The sequence below is a fragment of the Telopea speciosissima genome, chromosome 9, assembly GCF_018873765.1.
Source record: "Telopea speciosissima isolate NSW1024214 ecotype Mountain lineage chromosome 9, Tspe_v1, whole genome shotgun sequence".
Taxonomy (NCBI): Eukaryota; Viridiplantae; Streptophyta; class Magnoliopsida; order Proteales; family Proteaceae; genus Telopea; species Telopea speciosissima.
This window is the reverse complement of record NC_057924.1, coordinates 21,988,358-22,013,834: the sequence shown is the minus strand read 5'-3', so window position 1 is coordinate 22,013,834 and position 25,477 is coordinate 21,988,358. Positions and strand designations below refer to the sequence as shown.

The window sequence follows — 25,477 nt, the reverse complement described above, 5'->3', positions numbered from 1 at the left end:
TATATTCCTCAATTTTTTTAGGTTTGACAAATCCGGTAACTTTGTTAATTTCTGACAACTCCATACTCTCAACTCTTCCAAGGATTCTGTTCATTCGAGGAGGCCGTATATTTCTTCTAGATTTTCACAACCGCTCATGATTAATCCCTTCAAACGCAACTTTTATTTTATCTATTTTGAAAATATAAGATCTACATGAATTATTAATATCTTTTTTAAACTACTCAGGTAGTGATAGCGTATAGATTTCTTCCCACATTGGCAATTTGGGAAACTTTTTCCCAATTTTATATGGCTTTCTTGATAATTACAAATAATAAATGAAGAAGACCAATTATTCCTTTTAGGTCCATAAGTAATGAACTAGATTGACTAAATGGTCTCTCGGAGATTCGGAGCCAATGCCAAATCTAGTTAACACAATCTTTCAAGTATTTCCTTTTATAGTGCGCTGCCTCTTATCCGAACCTTTTCTACATTATCACGCATTTGGGTTGTGGGCAAGCGACACCAGCTGAACCAATTACTGATATGATGTGGCCATGCTTGACCTCAGTTGATGAATCAGAGCTGATGTGATGTAGCCATGCTTTGGACATATGGTCCATGGACCAGAGAGATCCATTGCTCTTTTTTCATCAACCGGGCCCATTTGGTGCATGGGGCCATGAGTTTCTTACATCACATTACAATTTTGCTATATTAGCATTAATAAGGCCTTCACCTTCCACTTACCACCATTGGGGGATTTGAACCTGATCGAACCCATGGTAAAAAAAACGCAAAAGAAGTCCTGTGTATAGCCCTTGAACCTATCCCATACTAACTAGTACTTATACACTAAATCGAGCTCCATTAGACATATAATAAATCATCACACTTTTGCATTCGTCGTTCATGTTCATTCTATGCAACTCTCACTAGTACTTATACACTAAATCGAGCTCCATTAGACATATAATAAATCATCACACTTTTGCATTCATCGTTCATGTTCATTCTATGCAACTCTCATTTTGGCGGTAAGTAGTCGCCTTTTCCAAATAGTTTCATTTTATTCTAGGGTTTCTGTTTGACAGTAGGTAATCTTTTCTTGACGGTTTTCACTCTATTCCATGGTTTTAATCAACAGTCTCGGAACGAGTATCTATCAACATGAAAACCGATACGGTATCGGATTGATGTCAATACATATTAGCTATATTAGACAATTTTACCCCTGATTCTCATTTAAAAATGAGTTTTTCTTATCATATTACCCCTTGTCCGTACCGTAACACTGCTACGGTATCAACATGATATCAGAATCGATCACTTGTAAAATTAATATGTATACAAGCAATACGATAACAATACCTCAAACCATGTTCTATTCAGGTAATCCTCTCCTAGGTATACACTAAAAACTCCAAAGCAGATGGAACCCATTAAATCAAGCCACAACACCCATGCATTAGATCGAACCCCTAGGCAACACAATTTGTCTACACATTGGAAAGATCCCACGGTCACCATTGGGTATTTGATGAATTTTACCATTAATCAAACGGCTGGAGATAATGTCAAAGTCGGACTTTGATTTTGTTGTTATGTTTTTTTTAGGTAAAGCCTTTAGGCTTAGAGTGAGGTTGAAAGATTAGACCTTTGAAACATCTTTCCTTTTCGAAGGTATTTAATGTTGTAAAAAGTTTACAAAAGAAAAAGAAAAAGACAAGGAATTTGATGGATACACTTTAAGATGGGAAGGGCCGATTTTATGGAATATAAGTGTTGATTCCAATCCGACGGTTTAAGAATATCTCATCTCATAAAACAACACATGAAAACCAGAAGATAACACTGACCTCCCATAGCATTAATATTTTTATCTTACGTGGCAATATGTTATTGGATAGTCATATAACTGTCCAACGTGGCACATGGCAACGTGGGACCCAACCATGACTGTAAAAAGAGCGAAGGACGTGCAGATGGTCTAGGTCGCGTGTCATTTTCATCCTTTTATCTCTCTCTACCGGTCTACCCTCCTCTCGTCTTCTCCCTCTCATCGGTCTCGAGACTCTCGACGGAGGAGGAATCTTTCAAGCACACAGAGAAACGAAGCCGTAAAGCTGAGTGCCTAAACCCTAATCTTGTAGATCAGCCATGGCTTCTTCTAAAGAGCGTGAGAACTACGTTTACATCGCTAAGCTAGCCGAACAGGCCGAGCGTTATGATGGTTAGGGTTCCATCTCTTACCCTCTTGGAAGCATTTAATGATTGTTTGGTTTTACTGATTGATGTTTGTTTTTCGTTTGTTGATGGCAGAAATGGTGGATTCAATGAAGAAAGTGGCGAAGCTCGATGTCGAATTGACTGTTGAGGAAAGGAATCTGCTCTCTGTTGGCTACAAGAACGTCATTGGTGCTCGTAGGGCTTCCTGGAGGATCCTTTCATCTATTGAGCAGAAGGAGGAAGCCAAAGGGAACGAGGTGAACGCGAAACGGATCAAGGAGTACCGACAGAAGGTTGAATCTGAGCTCTCCAACATTTGTAACGATATCATGACTGTAATCGATGAGCATCTGATTCCTTCTTCTACTGCTGGAGAATCTACCGTTTTCTACTATAAGATGTGAGAGATCTTGTTGGATGATCTTCGGTGTTTCTGCTGCTATTTAGTGGGGGTTCTTAGTCCGGAATTTTGGTGGTTGCAGGAAAGGGGATTATTATCGATATCTTGCGGAGTTCAAAAGTGGCAACGACAGGAAAGAGGCCGCCGATCAGTCTCTCAAAGCATATCAGGTATGTGAATTTTTCTTCTTCTTCTTCTTTTCCCTTCTATTTCCCCCCTAAATATAGTCAAAAGTTTAGATTTTTACCTATGGCATCTTTCTTGTGGCAATGCGGCATTTCTGACGGTTGATCTGTATTTGTTTTGGATTTATAGTTAACTTTAGATATTTTAAGTCTGAGTATGTGGGATCTGGATTCTCTTTGGAATAGTCTATTAGTGAGTACGTACTTGAACAAAGCAGCATATTAGATTATCAGACTGCATTTTAAGAACCATTTAACTTGGCTATAAGTCAATTGAGAAAATTCCTCAAATTAGTGACATTGTCTGAACTGTATAGTTGACTTGCTGCTGTTGTAGAGCTGCCTCTGTGTTCGATTTAGGTTAAATAGATTATATACGATCAATCTTCTCTCATGTTTGACTTGTTTGTGCAATAGGGTATATTTCTTTTGTTCTCTTTTCTGCGTATGACCATAAGTCGATCAGATTCGTTCTTTGAAACTGGGGATCTGTATATAGTTTGCTGGCTATGTGTTATATGGATCTCTCCACTGTAACATCACCTTTACTGTTTTCGCTTTCCTGAGTTTGTTCTGAAATTCATGCTATCAAAGCTAGTTTAAGCCAATTGGCTGGCTGGTAATGTTCATAAGAATCCTTGCTGGAGGAGATAGTGTACCATGGATTCTCGAGTGAATTTGTTTTGAGTAAATGATAATACGCAAGCTGAATTTCATCGCTTTCTGCTTTGTTATGTAATTGTTACTTATATAATTATATTTCCTTTTAATTTTCTGCTTGACATACAAGAGAATTTAACTTAAGAGAAGAACTAGGGGCAAGACTCCCTCAAAATGCAATGGAAATTGTTTTGTATACTTTTCTTTAGGTGCTGAGGTAAATGTCTGCACTGTAAACTCAGAAGTGGGTAACAGGAATCTGGTTTTGCATTAGGTGCTAATTAAGTAAATGTCTGCACTGTAAACTTGGAAGTGGGTCACAGGAATCTGAAATTGAGACATTGTACTTCTGGATGGTTTTCAGTTTGTTGATTTGTATATGTATATTTGTTTTATGAATGTTTGGGGTTATGATATGTCTTTGGGGTACATAATCGCAATGTAACGCTCCAAAGATTTGATGGAAGCACCTCTGCGAATTTATTTGTTAAGAATTTATACTGTTATAGAATTGCTTCCATTTCACTTTTCTTTTTGTGCAATCTGTCCACAGACAGCATCCAGTACAGCAGAATCTGATTTGTCTCCTACCCATCCAATCCGTTTGGGTTTGGCATTGAATTTCTCTGTCTTCTATTATGAGATAATGAATTCACCTGAAAGGTATGGGTTCCTGTTTGTTGAGGAATCTTTTGATGCATTTTCATCGAATCCCATGTGGTTTTGAATAGTGTCTCATTGTCACTCGTGTCTCAGGGCCTGCCACCTTGCCAAGCAAGCTTTTGATGAAGCAATTTCAGAGCTGGATACCCTTAGTGAAGAATCTTACAAAGATAGCACTCTAATTATGCAGCTTCTGAGGGACAATCTTACCTTGTGGACTTCTGATATTCCAGAGGATGGAGGTATTCTTTTTTAACTTATGCAGGGCTCAATTATGCCAGACTTCATCTCTGATATTTTCAGATATTCATGCATATGGTCATTTTTGTGATTAGATATGTATCTAAATGTATTTTTCTCACACTTTCTTGAACTACTCCTATCATAAATCAAATTATCGAACAACTTTTCTGTTCCCTACAATTTTCTTGCTGTTCCAGTTAGGTTTAGGCGGCTGCCTATGGTGATAGTTCATTTCTAGTATGAATTGGTTGCTCAGTATCAGAATCACTACTGGCAAAGAAGTCCAAATTTTGAAGTGTAAATAGGGAAAGATGAATTGATTTAATTGAGTGAAAATCTATATCTGTGGTACTAATTAATGCATATTATTGCAGCACCAAACCAATTGGGCTAGGTGATTATGGCATCATGCAAATGGTTGTTAGACTTGTTATCAATCCAGTGGATTGGAATCCCCAACCTTTTGTTGTTAGTAATCATGCATGTTCTCGACATTTATTTTGCTGTCAGTCAGGTTTAGGCTGCTGCCTATGGTGATAGTCCATTTCTATCATGAATTGGTTGCTCAGTATCAGAATCACTACTGCCAAAGAAGTCCAAATTTTGAAGTATAGATAGGGAAAAATGAAGTTGATTTTATTGAGGGAAACTCTATATCTATAATACTAATTAATTTATGGGCAAGAGATTGCTGCCTGGTCATGTGGCCCCTGCACCAACGCGGGAGCCAATGAGAGCGTGCGCAGAGGCAACAACATGGATGGGATATTTGATTTCATGGGGACGGGGTGGTAATTTTGCTCGCTCATGTGTCTGGACGCAGGCTCCACGCGACCAGCAACATTCTTTTCCCTTAAGTTATATTATTGCAGCCAAACCAGTTGGGGTAGGTGATTATAGCATAATGCAAAGGTGTTAAACTGTTGATCAATACAGTGGATTGGAATCTCCAACCATTTGTACTCAGTAATCCTGCATACACTTCTTAGTTAACACCCCCAAAAAATAGCAGTATTGTAAGCCCGAATGAAAACTAACTATTAGAAGCGGATTACCTATCTTTTTTTAAGTCACCTGGCATACGCCCCAGCCCTGATCCGAACAAGACGACCAAAATTCCAGGAGACAGGCGTCCTGTCTGTTCTGGCTGCTGAGTGGAGAATCTGTTTTTTGACCTGAACGGAGGGAGGTAGCTTGCCTGCCAATAGCTGCCTTGATTTTGAACACGTTCTTTCATACAGTTTTGATACAGAACTTAAGTCTCTTTTTTTTCTTGATTTTTAACATGTTCTTTCGTACAGTTTTAATACAGAACTTAAGTCCCTATCAGAATAGTATCCTCGAGTGCTTCTAAGGGGCTTGATGTCCTTCCTTCGTGACTCGTTTCACAACAACGAAGTCAATTCCTTTGATTCTTTGGCTCCAGGCCTCACCGGTGAACTTGACGGAACTGCTAGCTTCAGTTCTTTGCTCAACCTCAATGGGTGTGGTTCAAGCCAAGCCCCATCTCCAACCTTTTGTACTTTGTAATCCTGCATACACTATGAGTTAAACCGCCGGAGTTTTTCACTTAGCATTGTGCATAGTTATCAAGGCATCGCCATGGCAACGCCATGGCGTCCAGGCTCCTTGGTCGCATTGGACGCCTTGGTCGCCATGGCGGCGCCTTGCCGCCATGCGGTGTCGCCTTAAATTTGACCCACTAAAACGCCATGGTCGCTGTCCCGCCTTGATAACTATGGCATTATGCAATAAAAAGCATTGGTCACATGTGTTCCTGTTGTCTCTTTAGCTCATGACACACTTTTCAGTCATTGTTTTGTTTTGATGTCTCGTTGTCTAGTCTATTAACTTATTCAAGTGTTTCCCTAAGCCTGATGATATGGTAGGATCAGCCTGCATGGAGAAACCACTGAATTTATTTTAGTCTAATGTTTACACTTTTCTCATTCCTAGAGACCTATTACTTATGCAGCGAAATAATTGTCAGGCATTTTAAACAGGCAAGAAATAGCTAGAAACGGCAGAGGGGGGGGGGGAGACAAACTCAATTAATCACTTTAGGATTATAAATCAGAGCCACATGGCCATGGATAATCAGGGTTTTTTTTTTCACCATTTTATATCTGTCCAGCCGACCCCAAGTAGAGTTCTTACTGATTTATTTTTTAAAACGCAATTATATGCTGATAAGAGTTTTGGCTGTTGGTTCACCCTTTATAGGGGAAGTGATTGTAACCTTATTGTAGTATTCCCAGTCATGGCTGCTGATGTTCCTTGTAGTTTAATGCTTGTGTTGTGCTTGCGTATCATCTTTGGCCATTTTGTTCCAACACACTGCTTGTTTTGCTAAGAAAACTATTATGTGGTACTTAATTATTTCCTTTTATTTTTATTTGCTGCGGCAGATGATCCCCAGAAGATGGACATTGCTGCCAAAGCCGGCGGAGGTGAGGATGCAGAGGTAAGTTACATTAAACTCTGCCATATTTAATTTTGTTGGTCTTTCTTGAAATTTTCTTACCATGGGATTCTTTCATTTTCTTGTTGCTGCAGTGAAGCGGACAGCCATAGTGCCCTGAAGATGTAAAACTGGGAGAAGTGTTGCCTGCTTGCATGTCTGGGATCTTGTTTCTTTAGTCAAGGAGAGAGTCTTGAATATCTATCCCTTCATTCCTTATTATCGTGTGGTTCTTATTATTGTCCTTATTATGATTATTATCATGATAGTTTGATGTTATGACGTTGTCAGTCCGTTTGGCGTTTGCATCCCCCACGCTCTTCTCCACTCTGCCGTGGTGGATGGAATTTAAAGGATTGACTTGGTTGCTTTAGAAGGTTTCCTTTTCTTGAAAATTGCGACAAGATCGGATGGACTGCTATTACTGCTTCCACTACTGCTACTGGAAATTTTCTTTCATTCACCCCCTTCCTCTTTTTAGACCTTATTCTGTGTACTGCTTGTTGAACTTGGAATGTTCCAATGTGGATTCAGATTATTAATAGGTATCTGTTCTACTTTGTTGCCTGCTTCTGGAATGTCATGGTATGGATGTGGCTAACTTAAAGTTTTGAAATGCAACCGTGGAGCTAATCTGTTACCTGGCCTAGCCATGAATGGGATTTGAATGTGTATTATCCCCAATTTTAACTTGGGGGTATGGTGCATAGTAAATATTTCACAGCTCTTTCTGATCTTCCACCAGCAACTCACCCAGGGAATCTTTGGATGGTTGCAACCTTAGTTTCCCATGTGAGGAATATGTGGCAAATCTGACTAATGGAAATCTAGAGAATTGTCTTGTTTGATTACATGTCAAATTTTAATATCAAATTTAATTATATTCCCTCATCTAATGCTATATTCTCCCAAGTTTATGCAACCTCACGATGGTTTCATACACCCTCATTGAAGCCCCAGACTTTTAAGTTCCTTGTTTGCCAGTTAATTAGATTGGTCTGAAATTTAATATGTAAGCCCCCGCGCACGGGTCCCGGGGGGGGGGGGTTAAGAGGGGGAAAACATTGTGATCTTTAGTCTGACCTTTTGGTGGGTTATGGCCCGTCGATACCCCTACTAAAAGGGATTCTTCTTTTGTTCGATAAATAAGGAGGGTGTCTTAGATGTTTTTAGGGGGAGGTTTTCATTTACGGCTGCATAAGGTGGGTATACGGAATGCAGTTAGTAAGGGTTATGATGCCTCAAATAGAGAGGGGAGAGGGGGGCATATGGTCATTTTGACCTCCTAGTATGAGAGGGGGCATGGCCGGGCAAGTTTACACAAATTTTGCCCATTTTGTTTAGGATAAAGTTTTCCTCCATATAGAGGACGGTTCACCCACCATCCTAGGTTTTATTATGTTCCAAAATACCCTCCCAATACCTATACCCAGCCCTTCCCACTCTCGGTGCCATTCACGAACTCGGTCCTTAAGTTATTTTACTATATTGAAATGGAATCATTGCTATTATTAGAACATTCTCCCATGTGGCACATGTCATTTTTGGTTTTTTGGTGCTGGGGAAGGTCGGTTGAGAGTGAGACTCCATGATCTTGATGCGTCACATTAAGAAGGAAACTTATTCCCTAAGAAAGGTAGAGTAGGGTATATGGTTATTAAACTAGATATATCTACGGTATATGATAAATTAGAGTTGGGTTTTATTAAGCTATCTTTGAATCTTTTAGGTTTTACTTTAAATGATGTGATTTAGGAGGTCATTTAATTTGTTGAGCAAATTACATGTATCATCTTTGTAGTTTGGTCCAATTGTAAGTAATTCTCGGTTGTTTGAACAATTACATTTACCTCCCCTAGACTATGATGGGGCTTACAAATAAACACAGTCCGTTGAGTTGAAATCGTTAGTTGAAGTAAAAAATTCATAAATGACCATATTACCTTTCATTAGAATAGTTTTACCCTTTTATCCTTACCTTACATAACCCAAACCTTTCTTCCCTTGCTTCCATCGTTTCAACCTCATCTTCCTCCATCTCAACTCATTCTTCTTCGACGACTATATCTCTGAACAGTAAGTTCTTTCTTGTTCCTATTATCACCCATAACCTGTTTTCTCTGAAAACTAAGCTGAACATAGACCAACGATAAGAACAATCAATTAGTATGCGGTTTCCTACCTTACAATTAGTATGAGGTATCCTCTTCATGATTTCTTCTCAATTTACAAAAGGTCCTTCTTTGGATCTAGAAGTCAAGAGATCTCAGTAAAAGAGGCAAGATGGTTCTTAGAATGGTTTCTCATGCACTAGCTTAGGCTGTCTAGCTAGAGTGAAATTCTTGTGTTTTAGAGGGGCCAACACTGATCCAATATTGAGCTTCTTCAATTGGTTTGGTTTCTCATGGTTCATTGTATAAGAAATTTCCAAGGTTATTTTTAATTAATCACTGGGCCTAGTCTTTAGATGGGGATCCTAATATATGGGCTGGTTCAAGCCTGTCACCTGGTTTACTGAGATGGGCCAATCCAAACCCATTGTGGAAGTGGGTTTGGATTTGGGACAGTACTATATGTACTATTAAGGAGGGTCCCTGCAGTCATGTCATTCACTTTATCTTTTTTCTCCCAAGAAAGAGTATTCTCTAGGTGAAGAGCAAAGACTGCAGAAGATCCCTTCAAAGCCTGATTCGTCAAGGGCTGTGCGAGGAGATTGCTTGAGGATTTTATTTTATTGTTATTCACCAGCATATGAAGTGCAAGGTACTTCTAATCCCTTCATTTATGTTTATGTATTCGTATTCTAGGTCAATGTTTGAACCCACATGTTTTCATCTAACAATTGGTATCAGAAATGACCATACATATCTAGAATCAATGTGAAATTATATATATATATATATATATATATATATATATATATATATATATATATATATATATATATATATATATATATGTTTGTGTTAAAAAAATTTATTTTGGAGCCATAAGTTGCGGCCATGGCCGGACCAAGGAATAGATGTGTTTATGGTTATTTCAATGAAACTCTCTGATGATCGTCGGAATCTAGTGATCACTCGCCAGAAATTTTAGGACTGGCGGATTCCTGCCATGGCCACGGTCACTATATATTAAAAAAAAAGGATTCCCTGTATTGAGGGCAACGTGAACGTCGCTAACTTCTCCGGCATGAGATTGCACTGAGTGGATCGCTTGACTCCCCTAAGTGTTCGTTAACAATTTGCTGGCCTGGGGTACTCTGTCTCCTGTCGCGGTTTACTGAAGTTTTTTTTTTTAAACAAAAAAAAAGGAAAAAACAGGGGCAGATTTTGTTTTATCAGCCGACCAGGAGAGGTGTTTTCTAACCATTGGATGGTTGGTGGTAGTCGACGGGATCCGACAAACCTTCGTTGGGCAATGACATGGCCAGAGGTAGGCTATATGGTCGTTTGATATTTTTCTCACAACCGCAATCTGTAGTTCTCGTTAGGGTTCTGCAGATCATAGAAGAGGAGGAAGAAAAGATATGAGAATATTCCCTTCAGATTTCCATTTTTGTTTGTTAAAAAAAAAGGTTACACTCATTGACTAAGTCTGCATCGACTTAACCAGACCTGTCAGACCGAAAATAATCCTGGTAAACTGCACGGAACATACCGGTATGAATCTGGTCATCATCGATTCAGGTTAGTCTGTGACCTATCGACAGTGCCTTCCTCTTGCGATGACCGATGTTGACCATTTACAAAAAAAAGAAAAGAAAGGGGAACAGAGGGCATTCCCGGCCCGCAGGGCCAGCAGCTTTTTCGTAATTGTTGTGCAAATGAGAATAGCCCCTCAAGATGGGGTGCTCCCATGGTTATGGCTTGCCGGTGGTGTTCGATCCTCGCAAGGCCCTTGAGGCTTGGATCTTCTCTTACGTGAATCTGTTAGATCTACTTTAGTTTTTGGCTTCTTCTAGATCTGGTGCTTTTACTTATAATGAGATTTTGGGACTAAAATGAGAGCCTGCAAATCCAAGGTCGGGTTGGATTGTCTCAATTCAATTCGTTAAAAAGAGAAGGTAAGAGGAGAAATAAGAAGCATAAGAGATAAGAATTAAAGAGAGCATAGTTGAGAGAGTGCTTTTGAAGCCATGATTGCAAGTGTAAACAATTGGCACATACTCATTCGCCATTTATTTTGGATCCTATGATGGCTTGATTTGGCTGCATAACGCGGCGGTACTTAGTGGTCAAAGATGCAGGGTTTAGGCCATTGGTTTTCCAGCGTGTTGACGTTGTGGCTGTGATCATCGAAGCCTAAAACCCCTGTGCCAAAAATTTTGAGGTCCGCTGGCCCTATTGGCTGCTACTAACGACAGTATGAAAACCTGCAACGATTTCATGTTTTGCCGTGTTTCGTGTCTTGGGGAAGAAATAAGAATATTACCCTCCTGATTCCTCCCCAAATAAACAATAAAAAAGGGGAGGTCATGGCTAAGTCAATTATAATAATGCCTTTATGACTTGGTTTAGCTTGCTTCGGTACAGTTTTTTTTCCCATAAATGATATTAACTGTCATTCTATTATAATAATTAAAATAAATATATATTAAAGGTTTATGTAAACACCATTATATAACCATAGTACCGTTCAAGTCTTTTGTTTTATTTTCAATAATTTTTAAATGGTAAAATCTAAAGACAAAAGGCATTAACTGCTTTATTGAAAAGTGTTTCAATCCTATAGTGTTTGGCTTTATTGTAAAGTCATAATGTTGTTTTAAAAGCAAAAGATTCTTGGTTAGCCTAGAATTCTTCAAAATCAAGTCGGTTCAGATTGACTTAGACCGGTGTGAGTAATCAAGCCAACTTACTAATCAGACCAGAGCCCCAGTTAACTTGACTCTCCAGAATCTTGTAGTCGACGGTGACTTGTCTCCCACAGTTGACCGACGTTGATCAAAACAAAATAAAAGGGATGATTGGAAACAAAATCAATGTTTCTATTTATGACCAATTTATGTCAGATGCATTTTTAAATGTGTGTTCCTATGTATACATATATACATATCTCTTTTTGAATTGGTATATGGCTACCATGAGCTTGAGGAGCTATTCTTAACTGAAATAGATAGAAAATTTATGGTATTCGATGCTTGCATATCATGTTTGAAACACCATATGATGAATACAAAAGGTGGTTTAATGTGAAACTTGAAAAACCTTTATAGATTGTTTTAGTTGCCTCCATGTGACAGCTCTTATAGTTGACAAGATATTATAAAGTAAAACGGTTTTACTTTTGATAGTCTAAATTAATCGATTTAGCCCAAATTAGTCTGACTGAATCGGTTCACCTTATTGGATCACATTCCGATATAGATTGCCATTTTCAATGGCAGCACGTGGAGGCGTGAGGGAGCTCTATTTTCGATGCTATTCCTTCATGTTTATAGATATATGTTTTACAAGCTTCAAATATTATTGTGAATTTATTTAAATTTATATTTATTAAATGTTGTACATATTTGATCATGATTTTGATTATCTTATCATATATATTATGATTGTTTGTCTTATATAATAAACGCTTTCACAGATGATTAGTTGTATGGTATATTTTTATGAAAAATCGTGAAAGGATTGGGTGGAATCCACCAAAATGGCACATCTAATTTTTTTATGGTTTTACCTTCGCAGCAAAATTGGTGACATTTGCCCAAAGATGAAGTCATCAAAATTAAAGATATATATCTGCACACATATTGAAAAGGACAGTAACCTAAGAGTGCCTTCTGCCCAAAGGTGATGGGATTTTTGAAAGTTATTGTTCTTTTCACGACAAAACATCCTATTCTTTTATGGTTTTGTTTCAACAACAACGTTGATGACATTTGCCCAAAGGTGATGTCATATAAGTTAAGGAAAATATATATTGGAAAGGACAGTAACCTAGGGATTCCTTCTGCCCAAAGGTGATGAGATTTTCGAAAGTTATTGTTCTTTTCGCAGTAAATGTGAATTTATAAGAGGACCATTCTTAGCTTAAAGGATAAGGATGCAACAACGGTTGTAATTCTTATTTGGTTTATTTAATCAGTTGTATAATCTACATGAAAAGTGTTTGATCTTTGGACCATTAGTTGCCATTTCCTGGGCTATCCAAAGAGGTCCAAAGGTTACAGGTTTTACTGAACTAATTCTGATATAGGACTGTTGAAAGTAGTCATGTTAAGATCATTGAACATGATGGTGAGGCTTTAGAGTCTAGTAACTTAGTGTTCGAGAAAGTGAGTGTTGAAATTCCTATAAAGACACTTCACTCAAATGAGTTGTCAATTTTGATTGGAATTGCATTGCCAGATCCTACTGGTTATGTAATGGATCCTGTTTTACCTGTTGATCTTGTTTTGGCAATTGAGCCATGAAGAATGAGTTTTATTTCTGAGTTAAGAGTTGTAGACTCTATCTCAAGGCCTGTAATGTTGTACTATGATAACAGTTCAATTGCGATCTTTTCAAAAAACAAAAGAAAAATAAAAAATTCAGAGGATCCAAATACATTGAGATCAAGTATCTTATAGTAAGAGAAAGTGTTAATGAGCAACATATCATAATGGAACATATTATGATTGATAAAATGTTAGTATATCCTCTTATAAAGGCTTTGCCAATGGGAGTGTTCAAAGGTCATGTTTCTAACATGAGTGTAATTAAATCTTTCGATATGCTGGGTTAGTGGGAGCTTTGTATCCTCATGAGTATTTTATTTATGTTAATTTGGACCCTTAGCTTATATATTTGGGCATTGTTTTAATTAACCTTGGTTATGGTGTTTATCTTTATTTTATGAAGAATTATTTCATTGTTTATTTTATTTGGTAATTCTCATGATTTTATTTAATCAATATTGTTAAGGAGGTAATACCAAAGTTCAAGGTGATAATAGCCAAAGTTTCAAGGCGGTAATAGTCACAGTCGGTTTGTCAAAGTTTAAAGGTAGTTTGTCAAAGTTAGGTATTAACCAAAGTATATGACGGTTTGGCCAAGTAAAGAGGTTAATATCGTGTATGCCCATAAGGTTATTTAAGGTATTTTGATTTTATAATCAAGTATATGACCTATATGAAGCTTTAACTTCATGGTTATACATCTTAAAGTGGTTTATTTGACAAGTGTGCTTTGTTCATGATGACAGCAAGTTGTACGTTGTATATTGAGGTGTATCTTCTGCTGTTGTTCAACATGATATAATTGTTGAGTAAATCAAAGTTTAATGACATATATGTAGAAGGATTCTATGACCACATCAAGAGATAAGGACTTTGTAATTAATCTAGCCCAAATGGGAGATTGTAAGAAATTTCCAAGGTTATTTTTATGAGCTTAATTAATTATTGGGCTCAGTCGTCTTTAGATGAAGATCCTAATACATGGGCTGGTTCAAGCATATCATCTGATTTACTGAGATGGGCTAGCTTCAGCCCATTGTGGAAGTGGGTTTGGGTTTTGAGACAGTAGTCTAAGTATTGTTAAGGAAGGTCCCTACAGTCACGTCATCCACTTTCTCTTTTCTCCCATAAGAAAGAGTATTCTTTGGGTGAAGAACGGGAGACTGCAGAAGATCCCTTCAAAGCTTGATTCGCCAAGGACTGCGTAAGGATATTACTTGATGATTTTATTTTATTATTTTTCATCAGCATATGAGATGCAAGGTACTTCTAATCCCTTTATTTACGTTTATGTATTCGTGTACTAGGTCATTGTGTGGAGTTAAGTTTTCAGGTTTGAAACCCACATGTTTTCATCTAACAATTGGTATCGAAGACGACCATACATAACTAGAATTGATGCAAAATTATCTTATTCATATATATAATTAGTAGAATAACCAGGAACAATGATAGATAGTATAATAAAACTGAAAATAATAGAAAGATAAACTAATGTGGTATATTGTGTCCAAACAGGCTCTAGCGATCCTTAAATGAATCATATAGTTGAGCTCAAGAGTCCAAGGCTCTATCGGTTATGTTTTCCAAAGGGAGGTCTAACCTTTTGTTGTGTAAAGTCTTATGGTTTAGAAAGATAAACTTGGATAAAATTTTTAATAAAACGTATAGTTGATCATACAAGGAGAACTTGAATCATAGATTTGGAGAACAAACTTGATTGCAGAATTTAGAAATAGGACATAAAAGACTTGATGACTTACAAGAACTTGATAATGGAATACAAACTTGATAATATAATAATAATTTGAAGAACACTTGGATGCTTAGAGTGTAGATAAGAGACCTCCTTCATTTATGGACTTCCAAACTCAAAATGAAAAAACTTAAAATTGGGAGAGGTGAACTCTGAGAGTTTAGAATTGAGTATTATTTTCTCAGAATTTGGTCTCTTTTGGAAAAAAAACTCCTCTAATTTATAGATGGATGGAGATCCCATTCCTTCTGTGAAATTTGTTGATGACTTGTGTAGATTTTGGATTTTTGCTGAAGGAATCTTATAAGTTTTGATTTTTGCTAAAGAAATCTTGCAAGGGATGTCTTTTCTTTATTGAAGGAATCTTGCAGGGGTTGTCAATTCTTCTTCCTTTTCTTTCAATTTTTGGATTTGCTTTCTTTGTTCATGATGTGAGAATTTTTTGGTCCAATGAGTGGCCTTGATCAAGAATCTTCTAGGATTGCTATGTCGGTCCAATAGATGATCTTGGATTGGTATTTTCTAGGATCTCATCGAGGCATTCCACGTGTAATAGACACTGTTTTCCTCATTGGTTTGATCCAGGATTTTTACCGTATTAGAGTAGGCTCGGTAGTGGCTTGACTAACTAAATCCTGAGTTAGTAACAAGAATACTTCTTTTTGCCAAGTGTTACTTGCGACTCCTTTTTTTTTTTAAAAGTAATTTACTTACTTTGTGCTACCTTTCATTTGAATGGACTTTCCTTTGGTTCTGGTCACAGACCTGGCTGTTGAAGAAGTAATTTGTTGTGTGAGGAGATCATCACAGTCTTTATATGGGCCTTGAGCGAACTGGCCTTAGTGGAGAGAATGGGAAATAGGGCCCATACTGAAACAGTCTGCCTCTTCTTTGTCTTCTTCTTCTAGTCCCAATTCTGCCAATTGGGTTGTAATTTGGGCTTGTTGGGCTTTCAACTGGAGCCTCTTACTATTAGTTGATTTTTTTGAGGGTGGTAACTTTGGCATGGGTTTTAGACTTGTTATGGTTCTTATGATAGCTTCTGAACTGCATTTGCTTAAGTCGTAGCCATCCCACCATTTAACATTAAATGCTCTGGTGAGAATTTGAAGGCTCCAATCGAAGGTATCTTGTTGTTCAGCTACATATTTCGAATACATTATCCAAGCAAGACAACAATGTAAGAAGAAACGTAGAAGATTGGGCTGTTCGAGGACTTGAGTTGTATGTTGGAAAAATACCACGAAGGCTTCCATAAGCACTTTTGGTAAAATTTCTTCAATGAGCCCAAAGGCCGTTCATCATTTTGAAAACCAGAATGGAATCACCCTGGCAAACTTGTAGTCAAAATAAAAGAACCACGAGTGCCTATTTTTTTTGGTCTGATAAAGGAATGCATGATGCCATGCATCAATATAATCAAAATAGTGAAACTCTTGGGGTTGATAATTTTGAGAAAATCTCTTGGGTGACAAGGAGTAAGTGGCCAGTCTTTGGGAGTCAAAATCTTGAGAATAGTAACAGTAGTATGAGTCACCAAACTTGAATCAACTTTATCAAAGTTTTGTTTGATTCTAATAGTATTGGTATCTACTAGAATGAACTCATAGAATTCTTGGGTCTTGGCAAAATTTGGAGAATAGTACTGCCATCCTTGGTAAAAAAACTCTCTTTACAAAATTTTCAGCAGAATTGCATCCTTTGGTGAACTGTTCATCAAGGGTAAAGTAATTTTTGCAAAAATATTTGCTTTTCATCTAAGTCTGAGTTGTTGGGGTTGGATTTGGTCTAGTAACAGATTGGGACAAGGTCCCTGCAATAATTTGAGAAAAAGGAATAGTTTTGCTTACTTGTTTTGATTGGATATTTGCAAGTTGGTCGAGGGGTAGATGTTAGATATTTTTCAACGGTGATGTGTGAGCTTGATTAATTATCGGGTCGATCATTGATGGGAATCAAGAAATACAAGGGCTAACGTGGCTTGCTACTTATTTTATTGAGATAGACTAGACCGACCGGTTCTATTATGAAAGTGGGTTAGGGTTTGGGGAGTATTATAAATATCAATGATGAGGGGTCCCTACAGTCACTATTCTCTTTTCTCTTTTCTCCACAAGAAAGAGAGGTGGATGGGAGTCTAGGAGACTGTAGAAGATCCCCATCGCGGTTGTCCAAGTTTCTACGCGGACTCGCATTGTTCTTCATGTTCTTCGTCGACAAACTTTTTTATTTGTTGTTCATCAGTATACGTGGTGAAAGGCACACATCTCCCTCATTTATTTGTTTGCATCACTGTATTCTAGTTATTCATACAGAGATCTGGGATTGGGGTTTTGATGAAATCCATGGTTTTTCTAACAAGTGGCATTAGAGCCAGACTGTATGGATCTGGAATCAGTGTTAATGAAACATAAGACATGAGTAAAATTGATTTGAATCGTCATTTTGGGTTGTGGTTGTAAAACGGTGAAAGACGGGTAGGGTTTCGGTCATTCTTGAGTTTCAGCCAAAGTTTTTGGCCGTGGTAAAATTCAAAGATTTTTATATGGGTGCGTAGGGCTCGTCGGAACGATTGCTAGGATATGTGGATCGCCACCGCCAGCCGCCAGATGCGCTGATACTCGTCGACGGCAGTGACGAGTGGATCTCAGTTGCTGATTTATTTTTCAAAAAAAAAAAAAAAAAATCCCAGAAAGAAGAGATGGTCACTTTTATTTTTTTGTTTTTGTAAAACGTGTCTTACTGTTTACTTTTTTGAAAGTGTAAGGTATCTTTAAACATTAAAAAAAAACGTACTTTTTAGAAAAGAAAATGACGTGTCAGTTTGTTTTAATTTTTTGGTATAACGTGCACCGTGTGGTTTGTTTTAAAAGTAAATAAAATAAAAATTATATAATTCTTCTTCTTTGCCAAATAAATATTAAAGAGTCAAACTAATGCAACATATTCATCCAAAAAAATAAATTAACAAACTAAGTTCATCATATTATCATAGCAATATAGGATATAAATATGCAAGTATGAAACAACATTATAAATTATTAAAAAATAAAACATAAAGGGTTGGTAAATTATTATACTTTCCTCTATAATGCCAAAATGAGTGCTTAGGCAGTAGGCTCTAAGAGCATCCACTATATTTCTACTCATGTGACCCTGTCAATCAATACTCAATAAAAGAAAACATAAAATAACCTAAAATAGTAAAATGCCAAAATTAATTAATCATTAAAGCTTAAACATTCAAATATTTAGAGTGAAGAAAAGTCTAAAAAAAACCATCCAAATTCCAATACAAATTGTTTAATAAGTACTTCACTACTTCAAATTTCAATCCCAATTAAGTATATTTAAATCATCTTCTTCCTCCTGTTGATTGCCCACAACATTACTTTACATACCAAAATCATCCTCAACATTTTCATCATCACGCACATCCACTTCCTCCAACTCCAACCCGAACTCCAGTTTGTCATCTGAAGACTCCTCATCCCTCCCCCTACTGCGCCGTGAATAAGAGACAAATGTTGGAACCGCTCCACTGGTTGATGGTCCAGATCTCCTTGCTCTATTGGTTCCATGAAACGATGAAGATGCCCAAGAAACTATTGATATAGTTCTCCAAGTGAGATCATCCCCAGGATGAACTAATTCATCATCTGATACGCCAGTCATCCACTCACTACTCCAATCTAGATCATCAAGCACTAGTGGATTAGAATTTCTGCATTGTTCCTTTTTTTCTTGGAACCTTGCTTGAAGACGGCGGTTATACTGGATGTACACAAGATCATTTAAACGTTGATGCTCTAACCTATTCCTCTTCTTGGTGTGAATCTGAAAAACAATTAACAATAAACAAAAAATTAAAATTAAAACTAACTTAGTACTAAAGTACTCAGTTACTCACAAACTCCAATATGCTTTAATTACGCTTACAACCAGAAGATGAGCAACAAAGGCCAAGTAAGCGCCTTACAAGCTTTGTAAGCTCAGGTGTAGAGCTTCCATGTTTTTCCTACCAAACAACTATAAATATATATATATATATAAGAAAAAATATAGATTAAATTAAAATCAACATACAAAATATAAAGTACAAACAAGTGAAACAACTAAACAATATAAATTAAAAAGAAAATTACTTACTAGGATTCAACTTGTCCCTTTGTCTAATAGCCATCTCCTTTGCAAAACTTCCATTACTTCCAGTATAAGCAGCAGATTGTCCACTGATATTGTCTTGCAAGGTTGTATCAGGCACCATCCTTGCAAGAATATCATTAAATGCATTATTTGCTTTATGCATCAAGAAGTTGGCTAAAGATTCATCTGATTCATTCTCAATTGCATTAAAGTACTTGCTTGGATTGAGGAGAAATGCAACCAAATATATTGGTCGCTCCATCTGACTTGTTTAACGCCTATCAATAATTTTTATAATCTTCTTTCATTTTCTTTCTATGTCCTTAAAATTTGATTTTATGTTATTCTTTGCCTCTTTTATTACAATATATACTTCACGCAATGCAGACCTCTCATCTTCATCTACTATCCTCAATACTTGAAGAAGAAGCAATGATGCTCTCAAGCAATCTTGCACATCATTCCAGAAAGGTGTGAAAATAACTATTTCAACAATTTGTTTCCCTGTCTCTGTATGTGACAACTTAGAACTCTCCCAGTGATCAGAAAAAAATAATTTCCTCAAACTATCCTTATGCTTCAATAAGCTCTGAAGTATAAAAAATGAAGATGCAAATCTGGTTGCTCCAGCCCTCACTAAGCCTGCTCCTCTTATATGTACCCTCATAGCTTCAAGAAGGTGAGTATGCCAATAGATGAAGCTAGTAATTTTTCTCCCCTTCAATATCACAGACCTGTATGTTTTTATATTGCCTATCTCCTCCATCATAAGGTCTAGGCAATGAGCTGCACATGGAGTCCAATACAACTTCTTTCTTGTCTCTATTAATAACCTTCTAACAACAACATAATTGGAAGCATTATCAGTGACCACTTGAACCACATTCTCCTCTCCAATCTCCTCAATCTTACTATCAAGGAGCTCAAATAACTTTCGTATCTTGTATTTGACTTGATGCATCCACAGACCCAAAAAAAAAATGTCCCTTCTATACTATTGATAATAATATTAATTAAGTGCCTTCCTTTCTTGTTTGTCCACCCATCAGACATGAGAGTGCACCCTTTTTTCTAAGAGATTTTGTGTTTCTATTTTATTTCATCAATTTTTTCCTTCTCAGACTTCAATAGAGAAACCCTATAATCATGAAATGAAGGGGGCTTGAAACTTGGCCCATACTGTCCAATTGCCTCAACCAACTCCTCAAAGCTCCTTTGCTTCAATGCATTGAATGGAATGCAGCTTTCATAAGCCCACCTTACAAAGTAAGAACGAAGTTTATCTCTTTCCTCCTCTGATCTCATACGGTTCTCCATTGTAGTCTGTTAGGGACCTTTATTGTGCCTTTCTGCAACAACCTCTTCAGGAGTCCGCCTCTTAACATGAGCATCTATGGGACCCCTTATTTGTTGTTTGACTATAGTCTGAATGACAACTTTCTTTTTTTTGTTTGAAGTTGTTCAAGAGCTTGGGATAAGGCTTGAGCCCCCCCCAAATCCGACTCTACATGCCCTTCTTCGGCCCCTTCCACAGGTAAATCTTCACCATCAACATCCAAATCATCCAAATTTTCCATCCTCCTCTTCTTATTTTTCAAGATTGCTTCTCTCATCTCTTTAGCAATTGATGCAGTTGTCTTTGTGCACTTGACTACATCTTCATAGCCACCAATCAAGTGTTGTTTCAATCTTTTTATTCCTGCCTTGGTATCCACCCCACAAAGGATACACTTGACACAATTCTTGTCTTCTAAATTAGGCAAGTATCCATACTTCCACCCAGGATCATTAGAATTTGCCTTCCTTTCTGGATCCTTGCTTGGATCAATCCCTGACCCCACTGTACTTATATTTTCAGCCCCACTACTACCATCAACATTGGTCATTGTACTCTCTTTATCTGATGTCTAGTTATCTACAATGATAAAATATAGAAGACTAGAAGTACTACAATAGCACAAATAATATGCATCTTTTTTATTCAAAAGGTTTAATTAAGAAATATGACATCCTAGAGCATGGTTGGAGAAATGCTGATACTGCTTCAAGTTACAATACAGTGCCAATGTGTCTAAATATGTGCAATCATAAAGCCATTATGGTCCAAAAAACAATACCCAAAAAGGTATAACGTAAAAATGGGGAAATCAAAATCAAGAAGAATTTGTATTTAAATAAACAAGTGAGAGGCAGAAGGGGAGGGGGTGAAACTAATGAATAATTAAAAAAAATTAACAGAAAGGATAATATAGCTATAATGGAAGAATAAAAAGCAGAATGTTTCACATCATTTAAAAGCATAGACAGGGACTAGAAATTCTATCCCAAAAAAAAAAAAAAAAAAAGATATTTTATGAACAATACAATCATAAACAACTATGTTCCAACTTCCAACCCCGTTGCAGCAGATCTATAAACAATACAATCATAAACAAAAGTACTCTAAAGGACTAAAACAGGAATAAAGGGCGTACGAATTGAAGAAAGGTTTCACTCCATTCCCAAAGAAAGGCCAGACTGTTGAACTTGCAAAAGAAAAAGAAGAAAACACAGAGATAACTGGAAGAAAGGGAGTACGAGAAGAATTGAAACAAAAAAAAAATCAAAACACTTACTGCTGGCCAGAATATGTCGCCAGAGTAAAGGAAGATAGCCGGTTTTCGCTGCAAAAGGAAGAAATAGAAAGATGTGGTTAGAAGAAAAGGGTTTGGACTTTGGATTTTAGAAGAAAAAAAAAAAAGAATGCATAAGTGCACAACAGTACAATACTTACCGATGGAGGCAGGAGATGTCGCCGAAAATCGGTGGGGGTGGAGGCTAGACTCTGGAAATTGAGATGTCGGTGGAGAGTGGAGAGTGAGACTGGAGAGATAAGACCGTTAGAAAGGGGTTTAGAAAATTAAAACTTGTTTAGAAGGTTAACAAAACACTATACCATTACTTACTAAGTTATTGTCAAGGCTAGAGATGTCGCCGGACGCAGGTGGAGGATCGGAGGTTGCTTCTCTTGCCGGTGGAGGTGGATGCTGGAGATGGGGGTGTCTGTGGAGAGGAGAGGTTAGAACTTAGAAAAGGGAAAGGGGTTTAGATTTTAGAAGGAAAAGAAAAAAAAACATGATACTTACAGACTACAGTAGTACAGTTAGCCTCGCCGGACGCCAGTGGAGGATGGGGACTACGAGGGAGGATTGAGAACTTGAGAAGGAGTCGAAGGAGTGAAGGATCGAGGTTTGACTGAGTGACTGTCTAAGCTCTGAGTCTCTGACGGAGTAGCTACAAGTCGTTGCCTCACCGAACGCCGATGGCGGATGAGGACTGAGAAGGAAGATTGAGAAGGAGTCGAAGCCTCGAAGGACTGAGGTCTGACAAAGTCGTTGCAAGTCGCCGCTGATTCTTTTCTCTTTCATTTTTTTTTTCTTCTTTTTGATTTTGGTATGTCGCGAAGCCGGCGAAGGTGAATCGATTAATTCGATTTGGTAATTTGGGTATTTAGGTTTTGTTTTTTTATTTTAAGTTTAACATATGATTCCATGCTTCTCAGAGTATGGGACTAAAAATGTACAACCAATGAAATATTTTCAACTAGAATAACTTAAAAATACATAAAAAAAAGTTTAAAAACAAAAGTAAACAAAAAAAAGGGCCTAAGGCGACCGCCCAAAAGAAATGGCATCCCAAGTCGCTTAAGGCGACGCCTTGGTGTCTAAGGCGCTCGCCTTTGTGTTGTACAATAAAGCGTCTAATCGCCTAGCCCCTGTATAACCGCTTGGATGCCATGGCGATGCCTTGATAACTATGCCCGAATTGAACATGAATTGGGCTGAACCCAAACAGGTGCTAATGTGTTAGGCCTGACCTGGTCTCTGTTGCTGTGGCGCATCCGATCGACCAGGATCTCCCGACCCAAAAACCCGAGAATTTGACCTGGATTTTGGTCTGGCGGGTTGGTCAAAAAACCCGCTGGAATTTGGTTTTGGCTACGAGATTTTGTTGGTGTTGATCGAGACTTCTTTTTAAAAAAAAAAGGGAAAAGGGAATCTTGGGAATAGAATCACTTGTTTCTGTTCCAGAACTGTTCTGGGACTGTGTTCTTGTTCCCAAAACTGTTCTGGAACACTTTTCTTGTTCCAGAAGTTGTTCTAGCTTGTTTTCCTTGTTTTGGAATGCTGGTTGTTGTTCGGATTCTGTCTTGGGATGGGCCGCTTTGTTCATATTTTCAAAATGCGTTTTGGGGTACCCTATTTGAATAATTTTGATGATTATGAGACCCGTTTTGAACCATTGTGCAACTTTGAGCATATTTGGACTATTTTGGGTTGACCACTGCCACTTTTGACGATGATTGTGCAAGTCACAACACATTATGGATCTTTTTAATGTGTTTATTTCCACTTATATTGCTGCAGATCAAGTTAAAGAATTATGAGGGGGTAAAATGGTGATCCACCAAAGTGCCCCATTGAATCCTTTTATGGTTTTGTCAAAGGAGTGGAATAGGTAACATTAGCCCAAAGACAGTGTTGCCAAAGATTGACAATGTGATATGCACATAGATTAGAAAGGATGGTAGTCTAAGGGTTCCAGATGCCCAAAGATGCTGGGATTTTTGAAAACTACTGATCTTTTCATGGAAAGGCAGTATGTCCATCCAAAGATAGTATAATCAAAGTATTTGGGATGCGTGGCCTAGGGGTTTTCTTATCACCCAAAGATGGAGGAAAATTTTTGAAAATCATCGATATCTCGCGGTATTTGCAGTGCGATAAAATTATTATTTGAGGTGCATAACCTAGGGGTTTTCTTATCACCCAAAGATGGAGGAAAATTTTTTAAAGTTGTTGTCATCTCGCGGTATTTGCAGTGCGATAAAGATGTGTGCATTTGACCTGAACGAGTAACAATGTAATGTGATGATGATCATTGTTCATGTTTGTTAGTAGTTTGTATGAGTTATTTGCATTTGCTAGCTAATTTGATATGATCATGTTATGCTTGGAATGTATATATATTCTTTATTTGTTTGCATGAATGATTTGTCTCCCACATGATGTCTCTCCCAAGTAATCTTTTAGCATCTATTCCTATTCTTTCTGGGAACAATTATAAAAGGTGGGTAGAGGACCTAGAAATAAATCTGGGACTGCTTGAGCTTGATGTGGCTCTTCGAGAACTAAAACCTATTGATTTGACGGATGCAAGTACCACTGCTGAGAAAACTAAGAGGGAAAAGTGGGTGACAACTAATTGGAAGTGTCTTATAGTAATGAAGAAATCCATCCCAGAGTCGTTGCGTGACAGTGTTGAAATGAAAGACACTACCACAGAGTTTCTGAAAGAGATAAAGGTTGTATTTGAATTGTCTCAGAAGGCTGAGAAAGGAGATCTGATGAATCAGATTACATTGACGGAATTTGATGATACTGAGAGTGTTAGAGAACATTTACTGAAGATGGCTTCTACTGTAAATAAGTTGAAGGATCTTAGGATGCCCATAGAAGAAGAGCTTTTGGTGTATCTTGCACTTAAATCTCTCCCAGAAGTATATATGAATGTGAAATATGCAAACGATGCTCAGAAAGATAAGTGGACCATCAAAGAACTGATATCTATTTGTGCACAAGAAGAAGGGAACAAGAAGAAGAAGAATACTGAGAGTGCGAACCTGATTAAGAACAAAGGAGCATCTGACAGCAGAACAAAGAAAGGGAATCCGAGATTTTTCAAGAAAGGTAGGTATCATCCATACAACAAGGAAAGAAAAAATATCAATGAAATTCAATGCTACTGGTGTGATCAGAAGGGACACATGAAAAGAGACTGCAATGCACGGAAGGCTTGGCTAAAAAGAAGAATGATGCAGAAGATGACAAAAAGGGGACATAAAATTTTAGTTGGAGTAGATTATTTTATGCAAAACTTTTTAGTTTGAATCTTTGTTTTTAGACTTCTATTGATTTGTTTGTTTTGCTTGATTAGTGGGAGTTTCACATTATTTTTATTTGATATACTTGTTGAGTGGAAGAACTTAGAGGATATATGCTTTGTCTTAATCATAACGCTTCTGCTTGATATGATGAATAGCATTTGTATGCATGCAAATGTTGTTTGATGTGTTGAAGGCTATTTTAGCCAAGGATGTTCGATTGATAATGAGCCAAGTCGTTCAGCTATTTTTAGCCATAGATGGTCTATTGGTGATAAGCCAAGTCGTTCGATTACCTACGAATATGACGATATTCAAAGGTAATCTATGAGTATAATGATGCTCATGGTACATTCGAGGACTGACAAGGAACCATTACGATATTTA

The 25,477-nt window shown here is 37.4% G+C and overlaps 1 protein-coding gene and 1 long non-coding RNA gene across 3 annotated transcripts; one reads left to right on the top strand and one right to left on the bottom strand.

Annotated features, from left to right (window-relative positions):
* The first annotated feature begins 1,980 nt into the window (after positions 1-1,980).
* On the top strand, positions 1,981-7,385 carry LOC122639746 (14-3-3-like protein D). 2 transcript variants are annotated; one of them, XM_043832679.1, is made up of 7 exons: positions 1,981-2,218; positions 2,308-2,614; positions 2,697-2,784; positions 4,013-4,122; positions 4,216-4,364; positions 6,771-6,829; positions 6,922-7,385. In XM_043832679.1, exons 1-7 carry the CDS (start codon positions 2,146-2,148, stop codon positions 6,922-6,924), a joined length of 789 nt encoding a protein of 262 aa, XP_043688614.1. In that variant the 5' UTR covers positions 1,981-2,145; the 3' UTR covers positions 6,925-7,385. The 2 variants fall into 2 exon arrangements, with proteins under 2 accessions (XP_043688614.1, XP_043688615.1); XM_043832680.1 differs by having other exon boundaries at positions 1,982-2,218; positions 6,774-6,829.
* Positions 4,603-5,928, bottom strand: LOC122639747. The gene is made up of 2 exons (XR_006329565.1): positions 5,880-5,928; positions 4,603-4,825 (listed from the first exon to the last, which is right to left on the bottom strand). It is a non-coding gene; the product is annotated as an uncharacterized LOC122639747 (long non-coding RNA).
* Positions 7,386-25,477: the final 18,092 nt, after the last annotated feature.